Source organism: Phoxinus phoxinus, assembly GCF_949152265.1.
Source record: "Phoxinus phoxinus genome assembly, chromosome: 22".
In the NCBI taxonomy this organism is placed as follows: Eukaryota; Metazoa; Chordata; class Actinopteri; order Cypriniformes; family Leuciscidae; genus Phoxinus; species Phoxinus phoxinus.
In genome coordinates, this window is record NC_136897.1 from 27,413,901 (window position 1) to 27,431,510 (window position 17,610).

General features: G+C 36.8%; 1 protein-coding gene across 4 annotated transcripts in view; it reads left to right on the forward strand.

The window, feature by feature from the left end:
* Positions 1–17,610, forward strand: part of shroom2b (shroom family member 2b) — a 42,036-nt gene that overhangs the window by 5,861 nt on the left and 18,565 nt on the right. For 2 of the 4 annotated variants that reach the window (XM_079597774.1, XM_079597775.1), the window contains exon 2: positions 5,547–5,695. In XM_079597774.1, coding sequence (XP_079453900.1) covers positions 5,547–5,695 — 149 coding nt within the window. Of the gene's footprint in view, positions 1–5,546; positions 5,696–11,625; positions 11,709–17,610 lie in introns of those variants that run through there. The other 2 variants (XM_079597776.1, XM_079597778.1) reach the window with 2 other exon arrangements.

The window sequence follows — 17,610 nt, forward strand, 5'->3', positions numbered from 1 at the left end:
AAAATAGGGCCGTGAAATCTGTTTTATGTATTTCCCAAAAATCTGTATTTTCTGTTTTAAATTTTATGGATTCCGTTTTAATGGTTTAATTAAACATAATAATAAAATATTGAAATATAATTAAAAAATAATTTATTTATTAATTATTAAAGTATTAACACTGTGAATTATTTGGTAAAATATATATGATTTGCATTAAATTATTGTTTATTATTTTTATTACATTAAATTAAACCACTAAAATGGAACCCAGAATTTTTTTTTTTTGTAATAAATGACTACATTTTTCCTGTCACAATTATCATTACTAAGCAGAACTTCCACAGATCTCCAATCAGCAGAAACACAAACCACATCCTTCCCAACATGGGAGTTGCAAACAGATATTCCATAAATAACCGTAGACGTGTCAAAGATGAGCAGGAAAAGAGCTGGGGCTTTTATTATTCCTGCTTCTGTTATCAGTGAAGTGTTGTCTGCGGTAAAGCAGATGTGTGTGATGCTGGATGCGGATGTGTGTGTTAAAGAGTTAGTTCATCCAAGAATATAAACTCTGTCAGTAGTTTCTCTCCCTCATGTTGTTCCCGTCAGACTTTCCTTCATCTTCGGGACACAAATGAAGATATTACTGATTAAATCTGAGCTGTCTCACTCCTCCAGAGGCTTCTGTTGTGATTGAAACTTGCCGGCCCAGAAAGTTAGTAAAGACAATGTTTAAAATAGTCCGAGTGACGACAGCGGCTCAACCTTAAGTTTATCAAGCGACCAGAATACTTTTTGTGCAAAAAACAACAAAAATAAGGACTTATTTAACTCTTGATGTTCTTCTGTGTGTTCCTCTGAGTGAGTTCACGTAGTGTAGCAGTGCAGCGCTTCTGGGTTGTACGTCAGAACGGAGGCTCACTATTGGCCGACGCTGGTCATGTGTGTGATGCTGGCCAATAGATGCTGACCACGAGCTATGAGGTTGTGAATCGAAGGTTTTTGCTCATGTAGAAGCTATAAGTTCGTATGAAATCAACCTTGTTTTAAGAAAAACATGTTTTTTTCAGCGATCTTATGAAAAAAAACTACACTACCCACAATCCTAAGCGTAGCAGCAACGTCTGCTGATTGGTCCAACTCGCTGTTACCATAGAAACATTTACCTTACTGGCGAATGGCTAGAGCTATAACAACAATGGCAGGCTACACCCGCAGCTGTTGTTGTAGTGTTACCCTTTCATCAGTTTCGACGTTTCCACTTGAGAGTTTTCATTTACCATCCGAACCACATTATCATATGTGACTTCAGGTTGCGGAGAGATTTCGTCCAGCGGTATCTATCGGACTCCGCCATTGTAAAAAGCTAACCGGAAGAGCCGTATCCCTACTAAAAGACGTACTTCCGGTCTTCAATTTTTTCGTGACAGATCTACCTGATGCATGTTTCCGATGTGCTTGGTTGTGTGTAAAAGTGAGAGATTTCTGGATTGACTTTTGTGATGTCTTGGCTAAGATTACTCAAATTTCATTACCTGTTAACCCATACCTGTCAACATTTGGGTACTAAAATACGGGAGTCTTGAACGGGCGGGAGGAGGGGGTTACTCACGATATAAAACCATAAGTTTTTTATATATTTTATAATGTCATAATTTCACATTTAATCTCCAAATTAATGTAGAAACAACAAAGACAGTATATTTTAAATATTTGTCTAAAAGGTAGGAAATATACAGAAATTTAATAGAGTTATCAAACAGTTTGCACTGCATAAATGTTAAATTATACATAGATGAATCACTATTAAAGTTACAAATGTTATTTTGTCAAGAGCAGTGAGTGTTTTTCTGTTCGGTGTGTTCTTTGATTAACTTTACTGACAGAAAGCTTTTTTTGGCTACTGTGTCTTTAAGAGCAGCCGCCGCTGACAGAGACGCGGATCTCACACGCGCATCATTCCCTCACAACTCTTCTTTATGTTCATTTAAGACTTTATTTAACTCATTTAAGAGTGCTCAGTCTGCTCTTACTTAGGATACTCGACAAAACGGACATTTTTGCAGAATTGCGGGTTAGTTCGGTCAACTTCAAGCCGAAAGAGAACTCGATTTTGGCGCTCAATTTGTCTTTGCGTGAATGGTTTAAAAGCATTTGCAAGAGTAAAAGCGCATCATATAATGTAACGTCCGCCAAAGGATGACAGGTATGTGTTAACCCCGAATTTATGAAAATTGATAAACCACTTCACAAATTTCAAATAAAATTTTTGGAAATAGCCCTGGCAGTGGCCAGAAAGTGTATTGCTGTCACATGGAAGTCTGATTCCCTTCTATCTATAATTAAATGGTATTTAGAAATTAATAACTGTGTCCCTTTAGAAAAAAATAACATATAACCTTAGACAGGGATTCAACACCTTTATTAAAATTTGACAGCCTTATCTAGATTATGTGGATAATGTGATATTGGAATGTGACTGACCTCGAAACATTGTACACCTACTTTAAAGGGGTGGTAAAATGCCATTTTCACAAGATGTAAAATAAGTCTCTGATGTCCCCAGAGTGTGTGTGAAGGTTTAGCTCAAAATATCCCACAGATATTTTTATATATCATGTTAAAATTGTCACTTTTTGAGGATTTGCAAAAACACACCGTTTTTTGTCTGTCCCTTTAAATGCAAATGAGCTGCTGCTCCCGGCACAGGGGGCGGAGCTTCAAGAGCTTGTGTGTGTTAGCAGCTGCGATTACCTCACACAGACACACTAAAATGACAGAAACTGTTCTGTCTTTAAAGGGATACTCCACTTTTTTGGGAAATAGGCTCATTTTACAACTCCCCCAGAGTTAAACAGTTCAGTTGTACCGTTTTCGAATCCATTCAGCCGAACTCCGGTTCTGACGGTACCACTTTTAGCATAGCTTAGCATAGATCATTGATTCTGATGGGACCATTAGCATTTCTTTCCAAATGACCAACGAGTTTCAATATTTTTCCTATTTAAAACTTGACTCTTCTGTAGTTAAACCGTGTACTAAGATCGATGGAAAATGAAAAGTTGCGATTTTCCAAGCCTATATGGCTAGGAACTACTCTCATCCCGGCGTAAGAATCAAGGAACTGTGCGGCCGTACCATGAGTGCAGTAGCGTAATGATATGACGAAGCACCTGAAAATAGTCCCCAGCTCGGTAACTTCCAACATGACCGGGACTAAGTTTGTGTAGTTTTTAGGTGGCAAATTAGGTTTCCTGTGCGATTAGCCATGGTTCTGTGCGTAGTAAAGGGCTGTGATAGTAAGGCGAAGGTATATTCTACCGTAATGTTACACCGAATACCAACGAACAAAAAGAAACTAAAAAATCAATGGTTGACTGCTCTGAACATTGATCTAAAAACGCCGATAGAATCTATCAAAAAATGGCGTGTTTGCTGAAAGCATTTTGGACCAGATGACTATAAAGAAAACACGGACAGTAAGCGTCTAAAGGATACAGCCATCCCAACAATCTTCAATGTACAGACAGGTCCAAGTGCATCATCATCATCACCCATGGGTGTAAGTACCAGCGATGCGCGGGTCAATGTATAAACAACCCGCACCCGACCGACGTTTTCAACTAACCCGCCCGCAACTCGGACCGCAAAATAAATAAAGAAAATATTGTACCTGACCCGCGTTTTTTTAAAAGTAGCTATAGTAATGCTCATCGCGTCATGGGCCATAGACGGAGGGGTGCGCATTTTTCTGAATGCTGTATGATATCGCCTAGTGTTTTTTAATAAAGGCTTGATTTATTCATTTATTTCGTTTCATTTTCTTAACAATTAAGATGCTGCATGTGTTTATCCAGTCTAATCGAAGTGCGTCTCTCCCCCGACTTTCCCAACAAAAATCTCCCGCCCCCTCTCAGCAAATACATAAAACTGACATTACTGAGCTATGCGTTTAAAAGTAGCCTATTAAAATGGCACAATGGCATTGCTCAGTTCAACGCGTTGGGAAATCGGGCATTTTGTCCCGCGTCAGCTTTTATTCAAAAGTTAATAACGCGCTCAACATTTAGGTAAATAAGGATTTCCCACTGTCATCTCTGACTGAGCTCGTGCGTCATCCTCGCGCAGTTATTCAGCCAATAAAGTGTACACCTATGTATTTCATAGAACATTGAGTCTAGTACTATATAAATTACAAAGGTTTAATTTGCATCTTTATTTCAAACGACCAGACCGACCGCGACACGAATATCATTAAAAATATTTTTGGATGACTCGTAACCGCGGGTAACCACAGGCACCCGCTAATTTTGGATCAACCCGCGCATCACTGGAAGTACTGAATAACAATTTTACTTTTTGTAAAAGCACTGCCGTTGTTATCTTCCTGTGAAATGCAATCAGTGAGTGCTATAGGTTTCCTCGATCATTCGTCTTGTACAGTATAACGTTAGTAGTTTTGTTGTAGAGTTCTGGTGAGGTAGCGTATAACCCTTGTATGGTGTTCGGGTCTGTTTAGATGTTATCTAAATCGTCTCTCACTTAATGTCTCCATGCTACAAGGCACGCTCCCTGTGCAAGCAGGTTGTCACGTTGGTTTGTTGACGGCAAGTGCTTCGTCATATCATTACGCTGCTGCACCTATGGTACGGCCGCACAGTTCCTTGATTCTTACGCCGGAATGAGAGTAGTTCCTAGCCATATAGGCTTGGAAAATCGCAACTTTTCATTTTCCGTCGATCTTAGTACACGGTTTAACTACAGAAGAGTCAAGTTTTAAATAGGAAAAATATTGAAACTCGTTGGTCATTTGGAAAGAAATGCTAATGGTCCCATCAGAATCAATGATCTATGCTAAGCTATGCTAAAAGTGGTACCGTCAGAACCGGAGTTCGGCTGAATGGATTCGAAAACGGTAAAACTCAACTGTTTAACTCTGGGGGAGTTGTAAAATGAGCTTATTTCCAAAAAAAGTGGAGTATCCCTTTAATGTTAAAACGGAGTCAGACAAAGATGGAGAGACTCAAGAAGAAGTGACAACATGTAGAAGCAACAGGACGTCTCTGAATGGTTAGTTGATGAATTTATGTTGCTGATGTGGAGTTAACTATTTTCAATTAGCATATTCTGTCATGCTAATCTATAAATCGCTGGTATAGGAACTGTTGTGAGATGCACACAGAGTGACTTTCTATTGCATGTGAAAAGATGGATGCTAAAGTTTGAGCTGACTCACAAATGTGCTCGACTACAACAACTCTTCCTTTCCTCAACATGGACTAGTGATAATCTATAAATCGTATTCAGGGGGCGGGGCTTATGTACATTTTAAGGTTGGTGATGTCACTAACCCATGAGGAATGTAGTGTAGTCTCTACCAGCCGTTTGTTGTAGTGCTTTTCTTTAAAAGCAAATATCTTCCTTTGCTTTGCACTTTGAGCGTTGTAACTTTGCAGATGTTGTTTATGATCAAACACAACATTACACACTAACTACAGTTAGAAAAGTGAAATCATACTCAACCACCCCTTTAAGCTTGTGTGTGTGTGTGTGTGTGTGTTTAGGTGGAGGCCGGCAGTGGAGCGGCGCTGGGTCGGGTCCAGATCGGGGATCAGATAGTCAGCGTGAACTCAGTTCTTCTCAGCGGTTACAGACTGGAGGCCATTTGTCTGGTTAAAAGCGCACACAAGACGCTCTCTCTGGGAATAAAACGGTAGGATTCCCTGTTAAAGTCCCGTAACATCCACACTGACCCGGTTTGATGCTTCATTTGCTCCATCCACCGGTCATACAGACACTGCAGGATATATACCAATATATGGCAGGAGGAGTGTGTGGTTTCAAATTCAGAAATCATACAATAATTTCCCCAAGTTTTCCTTTTTAATATCCTATTTTAACTGGAAATACGTCACATTACAGAAGTAACACTTATGTTGTGTTTGAGTCATTTTGACCGACTACAACACAGGGTTTAACACTTCCCAAAAATTGTGGGATAATTTTTGTACTTTTTGGGGATTTTTCCCACCAAACTTGGTGTTCCCGTTCAAAACATTGTTTATAAATCTCACTTTATGCTACAGTATATTATCACCAAATGTTGGATTCAATCTTTTTGTCAACTTGTTTTCAATTAGAACAGGTTTTGTATTTGTGTTTGAAACTGACTGATCGTAGGACTCAAACATCACCATCTATTGAAAGTGAATGAGTGAGATCAAAAATAAGAGAAAAATGTATTTAGTGTTCAGGAGTGTGTTCATCATGTTCACATGTGTATGTGTGTGCTTGCAAATATGAAGGCCTCGGACATGTGCGAACACACTCACTCACTCACTCACTCACTAACACACACACACACACTCACTCACTCACTCACTCACTCACTAACACACACACACTCACTCACTCACTCACGCACACACACACGCACGCACGCACTCACACACACGCACTCACTCACTCACTCACACACACACACTCACTCTCTCACTCACTCACTCACGCACGCACACACGCACGCACACACACACACACACACACTCACTCACTCACTCACGCACACACACGCACACACACATATACACACACACACACGTATACACACACACACAATCACACAGACACACACACACACACACACACACATATTTCTCTCTCACACACACACACTCACTCTCTCTCTCTCTCACACTCACATACACACAATCTCACATACACACACACACACACACACACTCTCTCTCACATACTCATACACACTTTTACACACACACACACACACACACACACACACACACACACACACACACACACACACACACTCACTCACACACATTCATACACACTCACAAACTCACACACACACATACATTCATAAAAAAGATTGAATCTAATATTTGGTGATAATATCGCAGAATTTTTAAAAGGCCGGTCATTTTTGACCCGGGAACACCAAAGGTAACTCAGCGTACGGGGAAATCCGTGTCATGTTGACATAAAGTCAACATCTTAAAGTCGGCATGAAATGCACACGCTAGTGACTTTGCCATCGTATTGTGAGTGACAGTGAGATGACAAAACACAGAGTGAGACTTGGCATTTATCTGTCGGCTGTTGATTGTGTTGTGAAAAGTACGGCTTGCATTTTGATTAAAGTTTACGAGGTCAAAAATGTACTTAAAAAAATAATAATAATGCACTGATGAATTGTTCATAATAAGACCAATGACATGCATGACAAAAATAGTGTCAGTTTCGATTTCATTCCTTATTGAAGAAAATTCCATACATTTGATTCACACATTATCTATGAATTTAAATCTGGAAGCGTTCTGGTTTCCCTCTGAGATTTCGTAGTTATGCTGACGTGTTTATGATTGATACTTTTGCCAAACCACAATATGTGCTCTGTTTATTGTTGCTGAGCCGTGGTGTTGGGTTTCTCCTCAGCGCTGCGATTATGTGCCTGTCTGGAAGTTAAACTCACACTGTGAATATCACACAACCTTTCAGATATTTTTAAGATGTTCCTATCTGACTGGAGTGCTTTAGTCAGCAAGTAGTTGGATTAATATAGTTACATTTGTATCCTCTTCAAGGACAACATTTAGGCCTGAGTGTATTTCTTAACCTGGTGTAAACAAGTTTTCAGCCAAGAATTCATCCCATAAATGACACTGTTAAAGCTGCAGTCGGCAGATCTGGCAGATTGAGTGGACTTAGCCAAAGTTTTGAATGTTTACAACTCTCATGCCCCTCCCCCACTACCACCGAGCGCCCTCCCATCGAGTGTGTGCTCGTCAGTGTGTGTGCACCCGATTTTCTGTGAACGCGCGCCCATCTCTTCAGCATCAACACCATGGAGTACTTACTATGTTTTCTTTTCCTTGGTTGTTTTGGAAGCTTGTTAGTAGATTTTCTCTCCGCCATCACGCTTCGCACAATCTAACACACCTGCGAACTTCAGGCGTGTGCGTGTGATATTGTAACGTGCGCGAGGGGGGATCTGTGGCGTGTGCACGAACTGTGATTGACAGTCATATCTCACACACCCCTGTGCTGACTGGACCAGAAGAATCGGGAGCGGTGGATTTTTGCAAATAACAAATAACAGGCTCCAGGTGGAGGTAGAAGCGCGTTTTTATTTCTAAAACTGTCTGATTTATGTTGTTCTGTCGGAGCATAGCTTCGGTTTCAGTGAATATGATCAAAAAAATCTTGCCGACGGCAGCTTTAAAAATCAATTTGGACTTTTTGCACAGGCAGGGTGAATCCACCCAGAACACCTTAGCAACTGCATAGCAACACCCTGGTAACCACTAAGAATACCATACAACTGCATAGAAACACCCAGGCAACCACCCAGAACATCCTACCAACTGCATTACAACACCTTGGCAACCACACAAATCATCATATAAAGGCATAGCAACACCCTGGCAACCACCAGAGCATCCTAGCAAATACATAGCAACACCCTGGCAACCACAAGAGTATCCTAGCAAATGCAAAACAAAAACCGACAACCACCAGAGCATCCTAGCAAATTCATAGCAACACCCTGACAACCACATAGAGCATCTTAGCAAATGCATTGCAAAATACTATCAAACGCACAGAACATCCTTGCAACTGCATAGCAACACCCTGAAAACCTGAAAAGAGAATCCTGACAACTGTATAGCAACATTTTGGCATCCCAGAAAATGCATGGCAACTGCATAGAAACACCCAGGCAACCACCCAGAACATCCTACCAACTGCATTACAACACCTTGGCAACCACACAAATCATCCTATAAATCCATAGCAACACCCTAGCAACCATCCAGAGCACCCTAGAAACTATATAGCAACGCCCTGGCAACCACACAGAGCATCCTAGAAAATGCCTAGCAACCACCAGAGCATCCTAGCAAATGCATAGCAACACCCTGGCAACCAAAAAACCATCCTAGCAAATGCATAGCAACACCCTGGCAAGCACAAGAGCATCCTAGCAAATGCGTAGCAACACCCTGGCAACCAAAAGAGCATCCTAGCAAATGCATAGCAACACCCTGGCAAGCACAATAGCATCCTAGCCAATGCATAGCAAACACCCTGGCAACCAAAAGAGCATCCTAGTAAATGCATAGCAACACCCTGGCAACCAAAAGAGCATCCTAGCAAATGCATAGCAACACCCCGGCAAGCACAAGAGCATCCTAGCAAATGCATTGCATTGCAACACCCTGGCAACCACCCAGAGCATCCTGACAACTGCATAGCAACACTCTGGCAACCACCCAGAGCATTCTAGCATCCTAGCAAATGCATAGCAACACCCAAGTAACCAGCCAGAGAAAATACTACTCAAATGTTGATTTCTCTTTGTCATGCATAGTTTGTTGTATTTTGTATGTACCGTTGGCTAAATCTAAAGCACAACTACACAGGAACGAGCAGAAGCAGTCGTGTGAGCTTTCCGTCTCCAGCCTGTTTATTCCCGGCGTTCCGGCAGAAATCAGCATGACGTTTGTGAGTGGGTGACACCATTATTTGACAGTGCGGAACAAAAGTGGCGTCATCATTGTGTGCTGGTGCACGCCGTCCCACAAAAGAGGCCCGAGGGCCGGCCATTGTGTGCTGACACGGCTCAGCTGGGCTTCATGAGCAGGACTGGGGCCTTGGGTCAGTGTTTCTCTTCTTGAGGGAGATTATATTTGTAAAATGAGGCGACGAGACTAAAATAATCCTCACACACAATCCTGTGTAGAGTTTGTGCAATGCGTTCTACCCAAAGTGTGCAGTTGTTCAGGACGGAGATCCACTCAATACTATTTAGAGCATGTTATTGTTATGGAGCAACTTTATTTGGTCAATTTTATTCATGCATACTGTACTCAAACACATCAGTTATTGGTGTTTCATTCCCTTTGTCGCCCCATCTGAGTATTTAAGGCCCAACAGCGCCATCTAGTGGTGCTTAAAATGTCTGGAAATCATTGCGTCAGTGCTTCTGAAAGTGCTTTCTTATTTTGAATAAGTAACTTCACGGTCGCTAAAAAAGTATGTTCTATATAGTATAAATAGTGTAGTATGATTGTAATCCGGACGTACTACATCCGGCATGCTGTCAGTCATTTATCATTTATTATTCATTATTCATTAATCCTCTCACGTGGCTCATAGGATGGTAAAGTGTCCGTCGTATGCACACTTCAGAGTCTCGCTGGGGATTGTCAGTACTTTTTGCCTATTCTTTTATGATTAATGTGAATTCAGACATACTGTACTTCTTTTGTCACATTCTGTTTTTCGTGAACAATGTATGTGATTTCGGACACAGCCCATGTGTCTTTTATCAGAAAAGCACAATTATCTTAACAATGGACGTTCCACTATTTTAGAATCATTGAGATACTATTATTATTATTAATATTTTTTATTAGTTTTTATTTTTATATTTTCCGTTTTCATTTTCATATTTTTTTTAAATGACTAATTACTTAGTAATTTTGTTGTTTTTGTCATATCTATATAGTTGTCATTCATTCTTATTTCAGTTTTAGGGTTATTTTAGTGCATCAAGTTACTGAAGTTAAAAATAAATGAGCTGAAATAAAACAAGTTTAATTTTTAATTTCAGCTCTGGTTATTGTAAGTAATGAAAGGTTTTTGTGTGTGTGTGTGTGTGTGTGTGTTTGTGTGTGTGTGTGTGTGTGTGTGTGACATTTTGTCTTCATTTTCAACAAACAAAAACATCTGTCAAAAATGCCAAACGTTTTGTGCATCTTTCGATGCAATAAATTACATTTGTTTTGATATGTTGCATCTAATGCAACAACAAAAAATATTCAGGCATTTTGTATGCACATAGATATTGTATGCATAGAGGCTATTGTATGCACATAGATACTGAGAGTTTGCAAAAATACATGTCAACTTTATTTAAAACAATTGTTTAAAACCGTTTTAATCAAATATGATCAAATTACAAAATCTGTGCACAATTTTTATTCTGGCTTTATAGCACCTATTTATTTTTATTGCACTTTGTTTCAGGGTATATTTGTAACTTGTAGTGTCTTTGACTTTTTGAGGTGGGCCAAACGGCTAAGTACAGTAGTAATAATAATAATAATACGTTTTATTTGAAAGCGCTTTTCTGAGTACTCAAAGACACTTTACATAGAAAAAATCATAAAAGCAGCAGGAACAACATCAAATAGAAGAAAAAAAAAATGTAAGCAAAAGTCATTAGGCATTATATTAAAAGTAAAAAAAATCTAATAAATTTGATCAGTACTACAACATCCGAGTTCTGAGCCGATGCCCCCTGATCCCTGAATCCAATTACTCACCGCAGTTTACCAGGAGGAAAACAACACACACACACACACACTCACACACCTGCAACCAGATACAACATACATGTTTGATTATTTATAAAAAAAAATAATTACACTTTAATTCTAGAGATGTGCTGCATATGAGACTGCTGACAAACTCATGTTTCTGTCATGATATCTGTGTTTTTTCACTGTAATGATAATCTCCCCCCGTGTTTAGAGAGATGGATGAGTCCATCGCCTAGGTGAGTTTGTTTGGCGCGCTGTGATTGGCTGCTGGCCGTGAGCTCGTTGTTGTGGTCTCTGGGCTCATAGTAAAGCACACAGACTGAACTCTGAACACGTTCCACTATGAACATGGAAACACCGCTAGATTCAGATCTACAGGTATCTGCTCTTTTACATCTCAAGCTCTGTTTGTGATGATGCGTGTAATGTACATTATATATATAATTTTTTTTGGTTTATATTTTACATTTGATTGTAACATGTACAGGTGAAGTACAGAAGAATATCATGCAAAAGTTCATTTATTTCAGTCATTCAACTTAAAAAGGTGAAACTAATATATTATATAGACTCATTACATGCAAAGTGAGATATTTCAAGCCTTTATTTGTTATAATTTTGATGATTATGGCTTACAGATTATGAAAACCCCAAATTCAAAATTAGAATATTGTGAAAAGTTTTTATAATCTGTAAGCCAAAATCATCAAAATTATAACAAATAAAGGCTTGAAATATCTCACTTTGCATGTAATGAGTCTATATAATATATTAGTTTCACTTTTTAAGTTGAATTACTGAAATAAATTAACTTTTTTAAGGTGACGTAGTTACTTACTCAGTTAAGTTCTGATTAATATTAATGAACTACATGTACTTAATATAGGGTTAGGGTTTGGCTCTGGGTTAGTTACTTGTAATTATGCATAATTTACTGTTATTTCTATAGTAAGTACATGTAGTAACGTGTAACTACGTCACCTTAAAATAAAGTGTTACCCATAATAGTTACAGTTTAATCTTTATTTAACTATAAGTTCGACAAAATTACAGAAAACTTGACCTTTTAAGCTCTAGATCAGTGTTGTTTTAGTATAATTGAAAAAGATATTATAGTTTTTATTAATATTTTTAAGTAGTTTGTTTCCCGTTTTTCATTTTCGTTTTAGTAGTGTTTTTTGTTTTTAAAATGTCTTTTTAGTTTGATTATGAATTTTTATTTCAGTATTACATGAAATAAACGTTTTATTATTTTCATTTAGTTTAACTTGAAGTAAACTTGAAGTTTTTAAATATGTCTATTTAGCTTTTATAATGAATTTTCATTTAAATTTTAGTTGTTTTATCAAGTTAAACTGAATGAAAATGACAGGCTTGAGATAAAATAAGTATAATTTTTTAAATATTTTATTTCAGTTAACGTTTACTTCATTTCAAATGACGAATTATTCTTTTTTTTTCTTTTTTTAATGAATTTTCATTTTTTGGTGGCTTTTAAATGTCTATTTCGCTTTTATAATGAACTTTTATTAAAATTTTTGTGTTTTATCAAGTTAAACTGAATGAAAATGACAGGCTTGAGATAAAATAAGTATAATTTTTTTAATATTTTATTTCAGTTAACGTTTACTTCATTTCAAATGACGAATTATTAGTTTTTTTTTCGTTTTTTTTTAATTTTCATTTTTTGGTGGCTTTTAAATGTCTATTTCGCTTTTATAATGAATTTTTATTAAAATTTTAGTGTTTTATCAAGTTAAACTGAATGAAAATGACAGGCTTGCGATAAAATAAGTATAATTTTTTAAATATTTTATTTCAGTTAACGTTTACTTCATTTCAAATGACGAATTATTCTTTTTTTTCTTTTTTTTAATGAATTTTCATTTTTTGGTGGCTTTTAAATGTCTATTTCGCTTTTATAATGAACTTTTATTAAATTTTTTGTGTTTTATCAAGTTAAACTGAATGAAAATGACAGGCTTGAGATAAAATAAGTATAATTTTTTAAATATTTTATTTCAGTTAACGTTTACTTCATTTCAAATGACGAATTATTAGTTTTTTTTTCGTTTTTTTATGAATTTTCATTTTTTGGTGGCTTTTAAATGTCTATTTCGCTTTTATAATGAATTTTTATTAAAATTGTAGTGTTTTATCAAGTTAAACTGAATGAAAATGACAGGCTTGCGATAAAATAAGTATAATTTTTTAAATATTTTATTTCAGTTAACGTTTACTTCATTTCAAATGACGAATTATTATTATTTTTTCATTTTTTTTTTTTTGGTTTTAGTTTTAGTGACGTATAATAGCCCTGGACTGTACGTGTTTGAGCGCGGCCCCGTGTCCTCGTCTCGGGCTGTCCCCGTTTGCCGTGATCCCTGTTACATCATGAGCGGGTTTGACGAGGGCTGGGGAAGCTCAGGGATTTGAGACGCTGACGTATTTAGAGAAACTACAGGAGCTGATCTCATATGAAGATCTGGAGGTTTTGTTTTCAGGAGTTGGTTAGTGAGAGAAGCTGTCGGAAGAGGACATTAAAGGAGTTAATGACTTGAAGGAGTTCTCAATTATGTTTGATTTATTTTATTTATTTAGTCACTTTTGGCTCAGGTGATTCTCCTTAGATGCTTTAGGGAAGAAGTAATATAAAAATAGACACAGTAGTTGACAATACAGTAAGAGTATAGAGCTGTAAAATGATATGGAGAGCAGCTCAGAAGATTTAGATACGAAAGGATCTACCGTAATTAGTATCTCTGACTTTTGCAGAGATTCAAGACTCAAGATTCAAAAGTATATTGATTAGCTAAAATCTGCCGCAGATCAGAAATTTACTGTAAAAAATCTGAAATTTACAACAAGAAAAAAAAAACGTTACTGTAAAAATCACATTAGCTAGAACTTATATTTACAGTAAAAATTGTATATTCCCTTAAATGAAATAATGTTAATATACTTCATTATTAAAATCTATTTATTACCTTTATCTAATATTGACAAACACATTAAAAACAAAGACATAAAAAGAAAGAAACATGATGAAAAGTAGGCTATCTTTTCCACAAGCACCGTTATGGTAAGAAACACAACTCTAAAATACTGCATTAAACATTCATTTAACAACATAAGATGGAACATAAAAGCCTAATGTACATAACTAATATGTTTATTTTAGAAAAATTTGAATATGGTGCAAAAGTTCATTTATTTCAGTAATTCAACTTAAAAGGTGAAACTAATATATTATATAGACTCATTACATGCAAAGTGAGATATTTCAAGCCTTTATTGATTATAATTTTGATGATTATGGCTTATGAAAACCCCAAATTCAAAATTAGAATATTGTGAAAAGGTTTTCATAAGTAATAATAATATTCAAATGTTTCGAGTTTGACCTGTATAGTGTATAAGTGTGTCATTTGGGACAAATAACTAGTTATTTCAGTGGAATAATAATAATGTTTTTGGAATAACAATAATGTTAATGTATGTTTTTTTTTTTTTTTTTTAGTTTTTCACTGTAAATGATAAGATAACAGTTCCAAAAACTGCACATTTAACAGTGTTTTAATGAAATGTCCACTTGACAGGTTGCATTTACTCAGTCTTTTACAGTTAGAATGACATCACGGTAGTTTTTTACAGTTTGTGCATTGAAATGATACTGTTTATAGTATCCGCTCTCGCCGGCTCTCGTGGCCTGTGTGAGCCGTAATCCTGCTGATGATCATCACGGCACTTTCTATTGTTGTGTGTGTGTCTGCCTCTATTCAGGCCTCAGTCCAGGTTAATCACCGGGTTCTGAGCCGTGACTCGGCTAACGGACAGTTCAACGAGACGATAAAGGTGCAGTAAGCGATTTCTGGGAAATGCAAAGTTCTGTCATGAAACTCTAGATGGCGCAGGCTGATTGGTCCTTAGTAGAGATGCACAGATGGGCTAATATTTCATCCGCAATCGCATCACAAAACTCATGATCCGTCCGCCATCCATCCGCACCAACGTTTTTGACCAATTTTATGTAATGCATGTAATATCATTCCCCTATTTTCTTTTTTTGGATGTACTGACTATACCTACATGATGTAGGTATAGTCAGATAACAATATTTAACAATGTATAGGCCTACATATATTTTTCATTTGATTGGTTCAACCGCCAATCTCTAGTTTGTTCTTTTTTCTTTTTTTCTTTTTATTGCAAACATAACTACAAGTTAAGGGAAGTTAAGCAAGGTTGTATCATTTACAATGAACAAACAATGATACACAACAGAAAACATGAATATCCTGGATTTGCATACATCAAATTATGTAAATATTAGAGCCGGGACTTTAACGCGTTATTAAGATGAATTAATTACACAAAAAATAACGCGTACATTTTTTTTTACGCATTTTAATCGCACTTATTTTTGCACCGCGGAACGTTTCTCACTGGATGAGTTTAGGCGGACCGATTACACTGGAGCACCAATAGCGTTCATAACCGTCTATGTTCATAACTTGATAACTTCAGACAACAACAAACCACAGTGAAAATGAACACAGAAGCTGACGAGACCGCTTTGGTTGGCCCCGTGGATGGGACATTTTGTTATAAAAAACGAACGGATGGAAGCGTCGATAAGAGCATGGTTGTGTGCAAGCTATGCAACAAGGAATTCGGAACGGCTATTGCTAACGTTACACTTAATGGCAAAAATAGCACTGGTCTGCTGGACTTGGTTGAACAAAAATAAACAATATTTTGTTGCTTAAGCTTATGTATTCAGTCATTATTCAATGGTATACTAAAAATCCATGTGAAAAAAATTACTTCTCACTGTTCTCAGGTCAAATATTTATATGCGATTAAAATGCGATTAATTTCGATTAATTAATTACAAAGCCTCTAATTAATTAGATTAATTTTTTTAATCGAGTCCCGGCCCTAGTAAATATACATACACAAAAAAAAAAGAAAAGCATACTAATAATAAGGTTAACCGCGCATCTCTAGCCCTTAGCTCAATCTGCTTGCAATCACATAATTTTCTATAGGGCACAGCTGATTGGTTCCTGCTGTATCAGTAGCCAATGAGCTCGCTGCTCAACCTTCAAATACTCAGATAACTCATTTAGCAAGTAAAATAATTGGTATCCTACCCCCAATTTATCGGATAGTGTCTCGACTCTCGACATTTACGTTGCGAAAGGCACAACAAATCTTAAATGACTCAGAACACCCACTTTACACATATTTTATCCTTCTGCCTTCTGGCCGTATAGGTTACCGATGTGTAGAAAGGCCAAGTTTAGTAAGAGTTTGTTCCTGTATCTATACGAGCTCTAAATAGGAAATCGGCCACTGATACGTCATGTATGCTCTCTTGTTTTTTGTTTTGTTTTTGTTACACAAGGATGAAAAATAACAGTTTAGCATGTAATAGCCATCGGCATTTGTAACGCTTGCCGTAAAGCAAGTCAAATTTGTAGTTTTTTATGAACTACAGATCCGCTACCCGATCTGGCAAACTTGCATAGTGCGGTTATAGCCGATTGAGGACCGCAAAGCGAATGCAGAAGTGCCGTTCACACTGTGACGGGTTAATGAACCACTGAAACGACTCTGGAAACATTATTTTACTGTACAAAATAATCTTTGGTGTTGCTTTAAGAACAATTGCATGTGCGTACGAACGTGTTGTGATTTAGGCAGAGAAGTTTTTTGTGTACAAATATGAAATAATCCACGCAATCATTTGTGAAAGAGACCCAATGTTACTCAAGTATCGAGCAGAAACAAAGCAATGTCGGCAAGCTTTTCCAATATTAAAAATAATATCCAATATTAATATCAATAATATATCAGCCATCTGTAGAAAACACAGATCTCTTACAGCAGAAATATTCTTGATATTCTGAATTGATGCTTTCTTAACCCCGAATTATTATTGATTTTATTTCATAGAAAGTTAGCATTTTATTCTTTAATAATACAAAGAAATTAAACCTTTTTTTGTTGTTGCATTTTTAATATGGTGACATATATTTCAACATTTAGACTGAGGGCTAGTTTTTAATACGGTAAAATGCTGTATTTATCATTTTTACTTGGCATATATTTATTAATTGTTATTTTTTCTTTAATTAACTGTTAATATTTATTTATTTGTCCATATTTGGCTGTAAACGCTTAATCGCGATTAATCGAATCCAAAATAAAAGTTTGTGTTTACATAATATGTGTGTGTACTGTGTATAATTATTTAGTATATATAAATACACAC